The sequence below is a fragment of the Phacochoerus africanus genome, chromosome 14, assembly GCF_016906955.1.
Source record: "Phacochoerus africanus isolate WHEZ1 chromosome 14, ROS_Pafr_v1, whole genome shotgun sequence".
Lineage (NCBI taxonomy): Eukaryota > Metazoa > Chordata > Mammalia > Artiodactyla > Suidae > Phacochoerus > Phacochoerus africanus.
Window position 1 is genome coordinate 21490279 of NC_062557.1, and position 15324 is coordinate 21505602.

Here is a 15324-nt window from a genome sequence, read left to right on the forward strand (position 1 = left end):
CCAACCTTCTCATCACCTGACTTGGCAGCTTAGAGAAGTTTCACTTCCACACGTTGCTGAAAGCCTGCGGTCCACCACCCAGCTTTTTGTTATTCATCTGCCTGTTTGGAAGCTTGTGAATCAGCTTGATGGCGTGTGAGGACCCTTCATCCTCTTCTTCCTGTGTGTGGGGGTCATGCGCCAGCTTCCCGCATCTTTGATGGGAAGCGTTGGTCTCTGCCTTGAAATCACAAGCTTCCCCTTCTCGCTCTCTGTGTAACTTAGGAAAGAAAACAAATCCTCTCGACTTCTTCTCTCGGGGCTGCTACTTCTCTTCATAAAAATCTTCATAATCATGTTTCTTCCTCGATGTCCTCATCGTTCTTGCGTCCTGCTTTCTTCCTTTCATGGTCACTGTGAGCTGTCGACATAGAGAAAGGGAGTCTTACCCCCATTTCTAAATAAATCTTGTGCCATCATTCATCTCATTTGGTGTCTTGTGTTACTGTACAGCATTCATGATGCAGGGATTTATACACACGGCGCATGACAGGCATTTTCACTCTGAGCTTTATAGTCACCCTCAGGCTATTAGCTCCATTTCTCACATAAGAAAATGTCCAGCTTGGAGTTCCCATCATGGCTCAGTGGTTAATGAACCTGACTAGGAACCATGAAGTTGCGGGTTTGATCCCTGCCCTCGCTCAGTGGGTTAAGGATCCGGCATTGCTGTGAGCTGTGGTATAGGTTGCAGATGTGGCTCGGATCCTGCGTTTGCTGTGGCTGTGGCGTAGGCCAGCAGCTACAGCTCCACTTGAACCCCTAGCCTGGGAACCTCCATATGCCACAGGAGCAGCCCTAGAAAAGGCAAAAAGACCAAAAAAAAAAAAAGAAAGAAAAAAAGAAAATGTCCAACTTGATAGATTATCTCAAAGAGAACCCACCCATGTCACTATCACTGGACTAAGAAATAGAACCTGAAGGGGTTCCCATCGTGGCCCAGCAGAAACGAATCTGACTAGCATCCATGAGGACGAGGTTTTGATCCCTGGCCTCGATCAGTGGGTTAAGCATCCGGTGCTGCTGTGGGCTGTGGTGGTTGCAGATGTGGCTTGGACCCTGTGTTGCTGTGGTTATAGGCTGGCGGCTACAGCTCCAATTCCACCCCAGCCTGGGAACTTCCCTATGCCTCGGGTGTGGCATTAAAGATAAAAATTTTAAAAATAAAATAAAATAAAACTTCTCTGGCTTATATGGTTGTTTAAAAAAAAAAAGAAAGAAAGAAAGAAAGAAAGAAATAGTGGAGTTCCCATTATGGCTCATCAGAAAACGATTCTGACTAGCATCCATGAGGCCGAGGGTTTGAGTCCTGGCCTCACTCAGGGGGTTAAGGATCCTGTGTTGCTGCAAGCTGTGGTGTAGGTCCCAGATGCGGCTCAGATCCTGAGTTGCTGTGGCTGTGGTGTAGGCCGGTGGCTACAGCTTCAATTCGACCCCTAGCCTGGGAACTTCCACATGCCCTGAGTGTGGCCCTAAAGAAAGACCAAAAAAAAAAAAAAAAAGGAGAGAAAGAAAGAAATAGAACTTGCTGTCAAACCCTTCCAATTATATCTCTCACTGCTTGCCAAAGGGAGGCAAGCTTGGGCTCTTTTGAAAAGATGTAAATGAGAAACAATAGAACGGACCACTTTCTCTTTATGATTGTGGGACTCGACCATGTGATTATCTGTAGCTCATTCATTCTCCTTGCTGTAAAATCTTACACTGAATGACTATGACACATTTTATTTATTTACTGTTGATATACTTCTGGCTTGTTTGCAGTTTGGGGCTAATAAAAATACTGCTGTTACGAATGTTTTTGGTACACTTAAGAAATATCTCTGTTGGATAAAAATCTACGAGTAGAATTACTTGATCAAAATGTTTATATTGTCCTCTGCAGAGCTCCCCCCCCTTTTTTTTTTGTCTTTTTGTCTTTTCTAGGGCCATACCCACAGCATATGGAAGTTCCCAGGCTAGTGAGACAATTGGAGCTGTAGTGCCAGCCTACACCACAGCCACAGCAATGTGGGATCCGAGCTGCGTCTGCGACCTACGCCATAGCTCACGGCAACGCCAGATCCTTAACCCACTGGGTGAGGCCAGGGATCGAACCCACAACCTCACCATTCCTAGTCGGATTCATTAACCTCTGAGCCACGATGAGAATTCCTCTTTCCCATTCTTATTAGATTTATTTCTAGATATTTTATGTCTTATGCTATTCTAGGTTACCACTTAAAATTTTAATTTCTCAACGTTTCTGACATATTGTGAAAGTCACATATTGATGTATGTTGGTCTGATAAGCAAACTCTCTTATTATTTCTAAGAGTTTATCAACAGGCAGCTTTGGGGTAGGATCCTGTTTACATAGTCATAGGCAAACTGGATTGCCTTTCTAGGTTAAACTTATAGATACAAAACTAGAACCCATTTAAGCAAAGTCAGTTTATAGACAAAGTGTGATATCAGGAAGAGCACAATCTCCTCTAGCCTAAATGAGGATTTGAAAAATCAACGTGTGTTTCTTAAATGGGGTGGGGTAGTCAGCCATGGAAGTTCCGGGTCAGAGAAGGCACAAGTGCCAAGGTTGGCACATAAGACAGGGACAAGGCACCTGGGACTTCTAGTCCCTTAGGAAAGACCACATGTTTGACATGAATGCATGAGATGTCACTCAACATTTCGTTGTTCCAAATACTTCTTCTCACTCTTGGCTCACAGAATAACCTGATTATTGCTTAACTTCTATTTTAGGTATTCACGCACGGAGGAACGACTATGAAACCATAGTTATCACAATTATACTTGTGATTAATAAATTGACATATTAGTTTATGGAATGGATAAAATTGTCATTCCCCAAGAGAGGGGCTAATCCTTTATATGTATAGAGGTATAGATTCCTGAGTCTGCAAGTATCCATTCAGGCACTCGTAGAATTGTCAAAATAATCAAGACCAATTTGAAAGCATTTCGAGAGAGAACTTCTTTTGCCAAATACGATGGATAGCATAATTTCATGGTGCTGTGTATTTTGAATGTTATGCCTTCGAGTAGTTGCAGACTTCAGTGAATCACAGCAATGTCAGCCATCCGTCACATAGAGTGCTTGAACAAGACAGAGAATTTAGGGACCTCAAAGCTGTTCCGTGGTGGATAGGACACTTACAATCCTCTGATAGCAGTCACTCACAGAGACTGCGCATCAAAGATACAATGTCCAGTCTGCTGTTTCGTTGTCTTTGATACCTTCAGGGGCGTGACTTCCCATTTCATTTTTGGGCATCTCTCTATGTAGACAACTATTCCTTCCAGGTCTCCCGAATATTTTTCTCATTGGGATCACTTATTAGACAATTAGAAGAGCATTGCCAAGCAGTAACTCTTCCCAGGAGAAGATGTCCATGCTGCAAAATCACATTCATTTCACTCTAATCCCTGACATGTACTTTCCCACCCGGTGGGATCCTGTGCACAGCATTTCTCTATCGACTGAAAAATTTTAAGAGGCTCATTTCCCCCCGGAGGCTCCTGTCACTAACCTTTCCAGCCAGATCTGCCTGGTTAAGATTGTGGCAAACTAGTTGCTCTAACTATGTGAGATGTTACTGGATTCTGGTCTAATGGGATGAGATATATAGACACATGGATAAAACGTATGTACATAGGTTATCATTCTTATTACTTGTATCTATGCCAGTTTTGTAAGATGCTTCTAGTTTGCATTATCCATTTTCTGCACTGAGCTCCCTCATAGAGTATGCATGTATTTATCTCCAGTTTTGTCTTTGACCATCAGGTCTCTATGGTGGAAGAAGATAAGAGTGCTTAGTTATGGGTATTAAAATCTTATGGCAGAGTATTCAAATTCTAGTTCTATCACTCATAGCGTTGATTAGGAGAACATACAGACTATTCTTCAGTCACCCCAGGAATCATTCTCATATATAAAGTGTTATCATCCTTTAATTATCTATTTTCCCACCGCTTTCTTCCATATTATGTCCACTTATGGATCTAGAAATGTTTCTTGCTCCCCCACTTCTTTAATAGGATTGGCCAGTCTATACACAGATATCCTTTGAAAGGATCACAAGTCTTATATTTTCAAGGATAGCATGGAAACAAATCTATTCGTCATCCTTATGTGCAGAGAATTTTTTTGTTTCCCTCATTGTTTCACAATCATCTATGATTTTGTCTTGTTTGTTTATCTCTGTGATGGTTAATACAAGCTAATTTCAAATTTACTAATTATAGATTTCCAAGCCAAGGCATTACTGGGAAGCTATAGCAGATCCATGGAGAACAGCAGAATTTAGTACTGCCCTCAATGACTAAAGAATCCATGTGTAATAATTACCAGTACAATTCAATTTGATTCCTGCAAAATCAAGCTGATTATAATACATGAGCATGCAACACCTTCATCTTCATCAATCAGCAGCCCCAACAGACTTTTTTATGCCTGATGGAGAATTTTGACTACAATGGATAACATGTCTGTTATCCAAAGGCAGTGGAGAGAGAAAATAGAATGAGCAGGGAGCAATAATAACATGGCCGTTATATATATTTCTTTTCGGAGAAAAAGTGGCCTGAGGACATGAGGTTCGTTGGCTATTTGCAAGTGGTGGAAGTCCTTTCTGATTAGATTGAGCCATGGGAGGAACAAGGTTGGAACATAAGGAGATTTGGAGAAGAATTATTTAGATGGATATAGGTATGTGGCAGAAAGGGTTTCTTCCTTCCACCGACCACCAGAAAGGGCCCACCCCTTAGGAGGCGCTGGGCAACTACAAGTCTGGGATAAGTCATCTCGTCTTCCGAAGCATCAGTCCTTGCAGAAGAGAGCATGAACAAAGTGGCCGTGGTGGCAGGGATAGAGGATTCGTGTGGACCCAGCAGCACAGGCTCCCTCTCACCATGGCTGCGTCTGCTGTCTGTGCTGTAAGAAGCAGAAATGTTGAGCCCTACTGGGAATAAATATATACATCCCACATGAAGACAAGTTTTCCTCTCAGACGACTCACACATGGAAAGGGAAGCAGTTCTTCTTTATTAAAATTGCACACTCTAAATATGGATTCATGTTCCCTATTGGCAGTAATATCCAGCCACTTAGAGTGTTACTGTCATCACTTTGGACCAAGGGACCACTTTATAATGAACAAGGTCAACAACATGGAACATAAGCATGGGATCTACTTGTTCTCCCATCCATCACATGACAGACGGCTGGTCCCAAGGAAAGCCAGAATGGTCTGTTACACGTGCAGCAAAGACACCAACGTGGAGGTGGCAGCCTGAGGCACTGAAACAGAGTCCTACGGTGTGGTGTATACCCTGACCCAAGAGCCGTAGGTAGCAGCACACATACCCACAAGAGGTAGCATGTGTGGTTTCAGAACGGGAGGGGGGGACGGACACAGGAGTGAAGCCTCTCACTTGAACTCTCAGGGACATGCTTTGGAAGCGGTGCTGCTCATCTCCCTGGATGGAGGCACTCCTGGACGAAAGGGTTTGGGCCTATGAAAGCCACAGTTCTGTCAGGGGGCACAGTCTAGTGTTACAAGCTTCCTCTGGTGGGTTGAGACGCCTCGTGTCAGGCGATCAGCAGGAAACAGGGCAGTGACTCTTTAGTATGGGATCGCTCCCACGAAGGGAGAGGGAAGGGGGAAGCACATCTGATCACAGGCTCTCCCTGGAGTATCTCACAGTGTGTCCGTGCCCAGCGGTGACCACACGAGCAATGGCCGCCGCCACATCCTGCCAAGGGCACAGTCACGGCGGCTCAGACATCTATGTCCTTGGGACGTAGATGGAGGTGCCTGGGAGCCGGCACAGAAGACTCATCCGGGCTGAGTCTGCTTGCGATTAGCTACGTGACATCCCCCAACAAAATGGTTTTCTGAAAATGGGGATAATACCTAGGTTCTGGGGCCACTATGCTGCTCAGAATGGACAACGCAGAGAGGAGGTAACATGGATATAAAATCCCTATTTCGGGAATGACGTGCAATAGATCAGACGCAATATGAGATGAGTTGGACAGAATTTATTGAGGAGCACACAGGGAAGACTCCCTTTCTCTATGTCGACAGCTCACAGTGACCATGAAAGGAAGAAAGCAGGACGCAAGAACGATGAGGACATCGAGGAAGAAACATGATTATGAAGATTTTTATGAAGAGAAGTAGCAGCACCGAGAGAAGAAGTCGAGAGGATTTGTTTTCTTTCCTAAGTTACACAGAGAGCGAGAAGGGGAAGCTTGTGATTTCAAGGCAGAGACCAACGCTTCCCATCAAAGATGCGGGAAGCTGGCGCATGACCCCCACACACAGGAAGAAGAGGATGAGGGGTCCTCACACGCCATCAAGCTGATTCACAAGCTTCCAAACAGGCAGATGAATAACAAAAAGCTGGGTGGTGGACCGCAGGCTTTCAGCAACGTGTGGAAGTGAAACTTCTCTAAGCTGCCAAGTCAGGTGATGAGAAGGTTGGTTTGTGAGAGAGTGGTTCTTAGGCCAGGGGATCAGCAGCAAGAGGGCTGGCAGCAGGTGGACACACAGCGAGGGCGGCAGCAGGGGGTCTGGCAGCAGACAGGGCGGCAGCAAGGCTGGCAGCAGCTGGAGCCACAGCTCTGGGCTAGGCAGCCCGGCAGGCAGAAGCACGTGGGGCGGTAGCAGGTTCTGCGGCAGTACACGGCGGCACCGCAAGCCGGCTGGCAGCAGGGCTGGCCACAGCTGGACCCGCTGCAGGTTTGTCCACAGCTGCTGGACTCACAGCACGTGGGCTGGCAGCAGGTGGTCACACAGGTGGGTTTGAGGCAGGTGGTCCTGCAGCAGGTGGTTTGACAGCGAACGGGCTGGCAGCAGGGCTGTCCGCAGCTGGACTCACAGCATGTGGGCTGGCAGCAGGTGGTCACACAAGTGGGTTTGAGGCAGGTGGTCCTGCAGCAGGTGGTTTGACAGCGAACGGGCTGGCAGCAGGGCTGGCAGCAGGGCTGTCCGCAGCTGGACCCGCTGCAGGTTTGTCCACAGCTGCTGGACTCACAGCACGTGGGCTGGCAGCAGGTGGTCACACAGGTCGGTTTGCGGCAGGTGGTCCTACAGCAAGTCGTTTGGGTGGCTTCATAGCAAACTGGGGGGCAGCAAGGCCGGCAGCAGCTGGACTCACAGCACGTGGGCTGGCAGCAAGGGGAGCAGCACGACTGGGTCATGGTGTCAGTGGTGGAGGGTGGATTCCTGTTCCCAGGGGCGTTTCTCAGATGTGGATCACTCCTTCCGTTCTGGGCCTTTTATACCCTGGACCCCCACTCTTCGGACCAATAAGCAGGACTTTCCTTGCTGGGTGGGTTGTTTGTGTCGGCATGGGGAGATGGTCCAGGAGGACATCCTCCTCTGCCAATGGCCCTTTGATCTTCCCCTTAATTGGGGCTGCTTCCTAGGAACCGGCTTCAGAGGCGAGAGAGTCAGGGATCATCTGGTCCTGTGACATCACCTGGTCCTGGGAATGAGCTCCTGGCTCTGGCTGGCTCCGTGGAAGTCAGTCCAGCTCTCCCTTCTCGGCTTTGTTCCTCTGGCTGTCCTTAGGTGGGCAGTGCGCGGAGAGGGTCAGGATGCTGATGCCCTCTGTGATGATGGCAGCCCTGCTTGCACCCACGGCTGATCCCCTAGAAAGCTGATTCAAGCCTACCTGCTTACCTGCGTCTCATCTCTGGCAAGGCACTTGAAAAATGTCCTAGTTTTGTCAGATACATTTAGGTAGGGGATGCTGGGCACATTGTTTTTCACTAGCAAATCACCACCAAAGCTGGACTAGAAGCCGAAGCTGTACCCTGTTTACAGACAGGATCGACTCATTAATGTCCCATTAATTTCACTAATCTCATAGGGAAAGCCCATGGTCAACAGCTGTAGAAAGAATAAAATGGTGTTTCCATATTTCACTACAGTCATGTCATCTGCTCTCCCTGATATTGTGAGACTTCTGAATTTTACTAGTGTGTATCTATCATTTTTTTCTAAAATCAAATTATCATTGACATACCGTTGTATTATTTATGTGTTCAGCATAATAATTTGATACTCATAGATATAGCAATATAATTGCTGCCAAAAGTCTAGTCAATATGTCTCTCAATTCCTACTGTGCTAAGGAGGTGGAGTCTCTCAATTCCTAGTTACAAAGTCTTTTTTGTTTTAAGGAGCACTTTTCATATCTGCTCTTCTAGCAAGAAATGTGTGACACAGGAATATGAACTATTGTCACCATGCTGTACATCACCCATGACATTTCTTTATAACTGGAATTGTGTCCTTTTTGATCATATTTATCTGTTACCCTCACCCCCCCACCTCTGACAGCCATTGATCTATTGTCTGTATCTATATGATCTGTTTTTAAATATATATATATATTTTTAGATTTCGCACGTAAGTGAGATCATAGGGTATTTGTGTTGCTCTGTCTAACTTATTTCATTGAGCCGAACATCTTCACGGTCCATTCACTTTGTCACAAGTGGGACTATATCCTTCTATTTATGGCTGAATCATTTTTCACTGTGCAATATATACCAGGTTTTCTTTCTTTTTTCTTTGTTTAAAGTCTTATTTTTTCCCTTTTTTTTTTCTCTTTAGGGCCACACCCGCAGCATATGGAGGGTCCCAGGCTAGGGGTTGAATCGGAGCTGCAGTGGCTGGCCTACAACACCACAGCCGCAGCAACGCGGGATCCGAGCCGCCTCTGCGACCTATACCACAGCTCACGGCAACGCCAGATCCTTAACCCACTGAGAGAGGCCAGGGATCGAACCCGCCACCTCACGGTTACTAGTCAGATTTGTTCCCACTGTGCCAAGATGGGAACTCCAGTGCCGCATTTTTTTATCCATTCCTCCACTGATGAACACTTTGGTGGTTACCATATCTTGGCTGTTGTTAAAATGCTGTAGTGAACATACGGTTGCCTATTTCTTTTTGAGTTAGTTTTTTTCTTTTCTTTCAATAAATTCCCAGAAGTGGAATTGTTGGATCATAGAGCGGTTCCATTTTTAATTTTTGAGGATGTTCTGTAATGTTTTTCATAGTGGCTGCACCAATTCACTCTTCAACCAACAGCACCCACGCGTTTCTTTCCTCTATCGTCTCACCAACACTTGCGATATCCAGTCTTTAAAAATTTTTTTTTATTTTATGATTTTTATTTTTCCATTATACTTGATTTACAGTGTTCTGTCAATTTCTACTGTAGAGCAAAGTGACCCAGTCATACACACACACACATACACACACACAGGTGAATATATATAAGAATATTTATATGTATACATATACATTCTTTTTCTCACATTCTCCTCCATCATGTTCCATCACAAGTGACTGGATATAGTTCTCTGTGCTATACAGCAGGATCTCATTGCTTATCCACTCCAAATGCAATAGTTTGCATCTGTTAACCCCAGACTCACGGTCCATCCCACTCCCTCCTGCTCCACCTTGGCAACCACCAGTCTGTTCTCCGAGTCCGTGAGCTTCTTTTCTGTGGAAAGGTTCATTTGTGCCATATATTAGATTTCAGATAAAAGTGATATCATCTGGTATTTGTCTCTTTCTGACACTTCTCTCAGTGTGAGAGATTCTAGTTCCACCCATGTTGCTGCAAGTGGCATTATTTTGTCCTTTTTATTGGCTGAGAAGTATTCCAATGTTTTTCCTTATAGTCCTGCTAAACCGGTGTGAATGGATATCTCATGGTTTTGATTTGCATCCCTGTTGATTAGTGATACCAAATACCTTCCCATGCACCTGTCGACTATTTGTACGTCTCCTTTGGGAAAATACTATTCAAAGCCTCCACCCACTTTAAAAGAGATTGTTTTTTGCTATCGAATCATATGAATTGTGTAGGTATTTTGTATAGCAACTCCTTAGGCAATATGATTTACAAACATTCTTCCCAATTTCGTAGATTTCCTTTTCGTTTTTTCATGATTTCCATTGATGTGCAGAAGCTGTGTATTTTTCAATCTCGTAACCTTATTTTATTATTTTTTATCTTAAGCTCTATTAGAGAATAGTTGCCTTACACTTTCGTGGTAGTTTCAGGTGTACGGCAGAGTGAATCAGTTATACATATACATATATCCATCCCTTTCCAGATTCTTTTCCTATGTGGGTCACTACAGAGTGTTGAGTAGATTTCCCCGTTCTGCACAGCAGGTCTCGTTGCTCATCCGTTCCATGTATAGTGTGTGTGTCAGTCCCAACCTCCTATTTTGTCCCTTCCCCCAACATTTCCCTTTCAGTAACCATAAGTTTTGTTTTGAAATATTTGAGTCTGTTTCTTCTTTGTGAACAAGTTCCCTGTGTATTTTTCTTTATTAGATTCACATATTAGTGACGTCATATGATATTTGTCTTTTTCTCTCTGACTTACTTCACTCAGTATGATAATCTTTAGATCTACCCATGCTGCTGCAAATGGCATTATTTTGTTCTCTGAGTAATAATAGTCCATGGTACATATGCACGATATCTTCTTTATCCATTGCTCTGTCAATGGACATTTAGGTTGTAAATCGTTCTGCAATGAACGACTGGGGTGCATGTATCTTTTCAAATTATGGTTTTCTTGGGATATATATCCAAAAATGGCATTTCTGGGTCATGAAGTAATTCTATATTTAGTTTTTTTAAGGAATCTCCATACTGTTCTCCATAGTGGCTGCACCAGTTTACATTCCACCAACAGTGCAGGAGGGTTCCCTTTTCTCCGTGCTCTCTCTAGCATTTATTGTTTATAGACTTTTTGGTGATGGCCATTCTGAACAATGTGAAGTGATACATCATTGTAGTTTTGATTTACATTTCTCTAATAATCAATGACTTTGAGCATTTTTTCACATGTTTTTTACCATCTGTCTTCTTTAGAGATATGTTTATTTAGATTGTCTGACCATTTTCTGATTGGGTTGTAGTTGTTGGGTTTTGCTTTGTTTTGGTTTGGTTTGGTTGTTTGTTTTTGAGCTGCAAAAGCTGTTTGTATATTTTGGAGATTAATCCCTTGTCAGTTGCTCTGTTTGCAAAGATTTTCTCCCATTCTGTGGGCTGTCTTTTCATTTTGTTTGTGGTTTCCTTTGTTATTCAAAAGCTTTTAAGTTTAATTAGGGTCCATTGTTTGTTTGTTTGTTTGTTTGTTTTTATTTTCATTACTCTAGGAGGTGGATCCAAACATACGTGACTGAAATTTATGTCTGAGAGTATTCTACCTCTGTTTTCCTCTAGGAGTTTTATAGTGTCCAGCCTTATGTTTAGGTTTTTAATACATTTTGAGTTTATTTTTTTTTGTATGGTATAAGAGAATGTTCTAATTTCATTTTTTTGCCTGTAGCTCTCCAGTTTTTCCAGCACCACGTATTGAAGAGGCTGCCTTTTCTCCATCATATGTTCATGCTTCCTTCGTCATAGTTTAATTGTGTGCATGGGTTTATCTCTGGGCTTTCTATTCCTGTTGCACTGATCTAGATTTCTGTTTTTGTTCCAGGACCATACTATTTTCATCATTATGGACAAGCTGTTTATTTTTCAGTAGTCCCACTTTTAAATTTTGTTGGCTTTGCTTTTGGTGGCAAATCCAAAAAATCAACATTAAGGCCAATGTCAAGGAAATTACTGCCTATTTTTTCCTTCTAGGAGTTTTATAGTTTCAGGTCTCATGTTCAAGTCCTTCAGGCACTTTGAGTTAATTTTTCCGTATGATGTGACATAGGAGTCTAGTTTTATTCTTGTGCACATGGCTGCCCGGATTTCCCTACATCATTTATTAAAAAGACTGTCATTTCCTAGTGGTATACTCTTGGTTCCTTTGTAGTAAGTTAATTAACTATGTAATGTGTAGGTTGATTTCTGGGCTTTCTATTCGATTGATCTATGTGTCTGTGTTTTTTTCCCAATCCATACTCTTTTGTTTAATACAGCTTTGTAATATAATTTGATGCCAGGGATCATGATGCCTCAAGCTTTGTTCTTCTTTTTCAATATTGCTTTGGCTATCAGGGTATTTTGTGGTTCTACACAAATTTCAGAATTTTTTTCTTATTTCTGTCATTAAAATTATAATAGGGAATTAAAATATTGTTTTATTCTCTCTACTGCTGCTGACTGTATATTTCCAATGACATGGCAATTACGCTCTTAACTATGTACCTAAAAGAGAGAGAGAATGGGGCAGAGAAAAACTTTAAGAAATTCTGGCTGACACCCTCAAATTTGTTGAAATATAAAAATTTACAAACTCAAGTATACCTTACTGTCCTCCCATCTAACCTATTTGTCACCATATATAAAGGAAAGTGGGTGTAAGTTAGGATGTCTCACCAGAGATCACAGACCCAGCTGGAAAACAGCAAAGGAATATTAATGAGTGGATGCTGTCTGTAAACAGGGTACAGCTTCGGCTTCTAGTCCAGCTTTGGTGGTGATTTGCTAGTGAAAAACAATGTGCCCAGCATCCCCTACCTAAATGTATCCGACAAAACTAGGACATTTTTCAAGTGCCTTGCCAGAGATGAGACGCAGGTAAGCAGGTAGGCTTGAATCAGCTTTCTAGGGGATCAGCCGTGGGTGCAAGCAGGGCTGCCATCATCACAGAGGGCATCAGCATCCTGACCCTCTCCGCGCACTGCCCACCTAAGGACGGCCAGAGGAACAAAGCCGAGAAGGGAGAGCTGGACTGACTTCCACGGAGCCAGCCAGAGCCAGGAGCTCATTCCCAGGACCAGGTGATGTCACAGGACCAGATGATCCCTGACTCTCTCGCCTCTGAAGCCGGTTCCTAGGAAGCAGCCCCAATTAAGGGGAAGATCAAAGGGCCATTGCCAGAGGAGGATGTCCTCCTGGACCATCTCCCCGTGCCTACACAAACAACCCACCCAGCAAGGAAAGTCCTGCCTATTGGTCCGAAGAGTGGGGGTCCAGGGTATAAAAGGCCCAGAACGGAAGGAGTGATCCACATCTGAGAAACGCCCCTGGGAACAGGAATCCACCCTCCACCACTGACACCATGACCCAGTCGTGCTGCTCCCCTTGCTGCCAGCCCACGTGCTGTGAGTCCAGCTGCTGCCGGCCTTGCTGCCCCCCAGTTTGCTATGAGGCCACCCAAACGACTTGCTGTCGGACCACCTGCCGCAAACCGACCTGTGTGACCACCTGCTGCCAGCCCACGTGCTGTGAGTCCAGCAGCTGTGGACAAACCTGCAGCGGGTCCAGCTGCGGACAGCCCTGCTGCCAGCCCTGCTGCCAGCCCGTTCGCTGTCAAACCACCTGCTGCAGGACCACCTGCCTCAAACCCACCTGTGTGACCACCAGCTGCCAGCCCACGTGCTGTGAGTCCAGCAGCTGTGGACAAACCTGCAGCGGGTCCAGCTGCGGACAGCCCTGCTGCCAGCCCTGCTGCCAGCCCGTTCGCTGTCAAACCACCTGCTGCAGGACCACCTGCCTCAAACCCACCTGTGTGACCACCAGCTGCCAGCCCACGTGCTGTGAGTCCAGCAGCTGTGGACAAACCTGCAGCGGGTCCAGCTGCGGACAGCCCTGCTGCCAGCCCTGCTGCCAGCCCGTTCGCTGTCAAACCACCTGCTGCAGGACCACCTGCCTCAAACCCACCTGTGTGACCACCTGCTGCCAGCCCACGTGCTGTGAGTCCAGCAGCTGTGGACAAACCTGCAGCGGGTCCAGCTGTGGCCAGCCCTGCTGCCAGCCGGCTTGCGGTGCCGCCGTGTACTGCCGCAGAACCTGCTACCACCCCACGTGCTTCTGCCTGCCGGGCTGCCTAGCCCAGAGCTGTGGCTCCAGCTGCTGCCAGCCTTGCTGCCGCCCTGTCTACTGCCAGACCCCCTGCTGCCGCCCTCGCTGTGTGTCCACCTGCTGCCAGCCCTCCTGCTGCTGATCCCCTGGCCTAAGAACCCCCAGCCTCACATAACACCTGTGGGTAACGGACTTGCCATCTGGAGGACAAAATCACTTCCGAGACTTTGCCGACAACCACCATGCTCTACCAAATTTCTGCCTGTTGCACAGCCTGTGAGTCAGCCTGATGGAGTGCAGAGAACTCCCCCCAGTTCTTGTCCTCTCATGTAGGAGGATCATGTGCCAGCTTCACGCAGACTTGATGGGGAGTTTTGTCTTGGCTTTGACTCTGAGGATAGGACTGGCCTCCTCGTACCGCTAAGGACCTCAGGAAAACAGATGCTCATTACCTGCTCATAGGTTTCTGCAGCTGATCCTAAGCTTCCTGATCTGATCTCCTCTATCCGTAGATTCAGAGTTCTGTCCCCGGCTTTCCTCTTGTGGGATCACCTGGAGTTATCTTCCAGCATGTGGGAGTCTTCCCTGTGCTCCTCAATAAATTCTGTCCAACTCATCTCATATTGCGTCTGATCTATTGCACGTCATTCCTGAAATAGGGATTTTATATCCATGTTACCTCCTCTCTGCGTTGTCCATTCTGAGCAGCATAGTGGCCCCAGAACCTAGGTGTTATCCCCATTTTCAGAAAACCATTTTGTTGGGGGATGTCACGTAGCTAATCGCAAGCAGACTCAGCCCGGATGAGTCTTCTGTGCCGGCTCCCAGGCACCTACATCTATGTCCCAAGGACATAGATGTCTGAGCCGCCGTGACTGTGCCCTTGGCAGGATGTGGTGGCGGCCATTGCTCGTGTGGTCACCGCTGGGCACGGACACACTGTGAGATACTCCAGGGAGAGCCTGTGATCAGATGTGCTTCCCCCTTCCCTCTCCCTTCGTGGGAGCGATCCCATACTAAAGAGTCACTGCCCTGTTTCCTGCTGATCGCCTGACACGAGGTGTCTCAACCCACCGGAGGAAGCTTGTAACACTAGACTGTGCCCCCTGACAGAACTGTGGCTTTCATAGGCCCAAACCCTTTCGTCCAGGAGTGCCTCCAACCAGGGAGATGAGCAGCACCGCTTCCAAAGCATGTCCCTGAGAGTTCAAGTGAGAGGCTTCACTCCTGTGTCCGTCCCCCCCTCCCGTTCTGAAAGCATACATGCTACCTCTTGTGGGTATGTGTGCTGCTACCTACGGCTCTTGGGTCAGGGTATACACCACACCGTAGGACTCTGTTTCAGTGCCTCAGGCTGCCACCTCCACGTTGGTGTCTTTGCTGCACGTGTAACAGACCATTCTGGCTTTCCTTGGGACCAGCCGTCTGTCATGTGATGGATGGGAGAACAAGTAGATCCCATGCTTATGTTCCATGTTGTTGACCT

The 15324-nt window shown here is 45.9% G+C and overlaps 2 protein-coding genes across 3 annotated transcripts; one reads left to right on the forward strand and one right to left on the reverse strand.

The window, feature by feature from the left end:
- Positions 1–6562: 6562 nt before the first annotated feature.
- Positions 6563–7325, reverse strand: LOC125114668 (keratin-associated protein 9-7-like). Of its 2 annotated transcripts, XM_047758074.1 has the most exons (3): positions 7203–7325; positions 6924–7136; positions 6563–6866 (listed from the first exon to the last, which is right to left on the reverse strand). In XM_047758074.1, exons 1-3 carry the CDS (start codon positions 7247–7249, stop codon positions 6563–6565), a joined length of 564 nt encoding a protein of 187 aa, XP_047614030.1. In that variant the 5' UTR covers positions 7250–7325. The 2 variants fall into 2 exon arrangements, with proteins under 2 accessions (XP_047614030.1, XP_047614031.1); XM_047758075.1 differs by having other exon boundaries at positions 6563–6980.
- Positions 7326–13019: 5694 nt separating this feature from the next.
- On the forward strand, positions 13020–13980 carry LOC125114665 (keratin-associated protein 9-2-like). Its single transcript, XM_047758068.1, has one exon. The coding sequence runs from the start codon at positions 13096–13098 to the stop codon at positions 13978–13980; it is 885 nt and encodes a 294-aa protein (XP_047614024.1). The 5' UTR covers positions 13020–13095.
- The last annotated feature ends 1344 nt before the right edge of the window (positions 13981–15324 follow it).

Bases quoted from the DNA above. Each gene is read 5' to 3' on its own strand.
- LOC125114665 (XM_047758068.1), top strand. From the start codon at position 13,096: ATGACCCAGTCGTGCTGCTCCCCTTGCTGCCAGCCCACGTGCTGTGAG.
- LOC125114668 (XM_047758074.1), bottom strand. From the start codon at position 7,249: ATGACCCAGTCGTGCTGCTCCCCTTGCTGCCAGCCCACGTGCTGTGA. The intron at 7,137-7,202 runs GTCCAGCTGCTG...GACTTGCTGTAG, and splicing joins TGCCAGCCCACGTGCTGTGA to GACCACCTGCCGCAAACCGA. The intron at 6,867-6,923 runs GTCCAGCTGCGG...CACCTGCTGCAG, and splicing joins TGCCAGCCCACATGCTGTGA to GACCACCTGCCTCAAACCCA.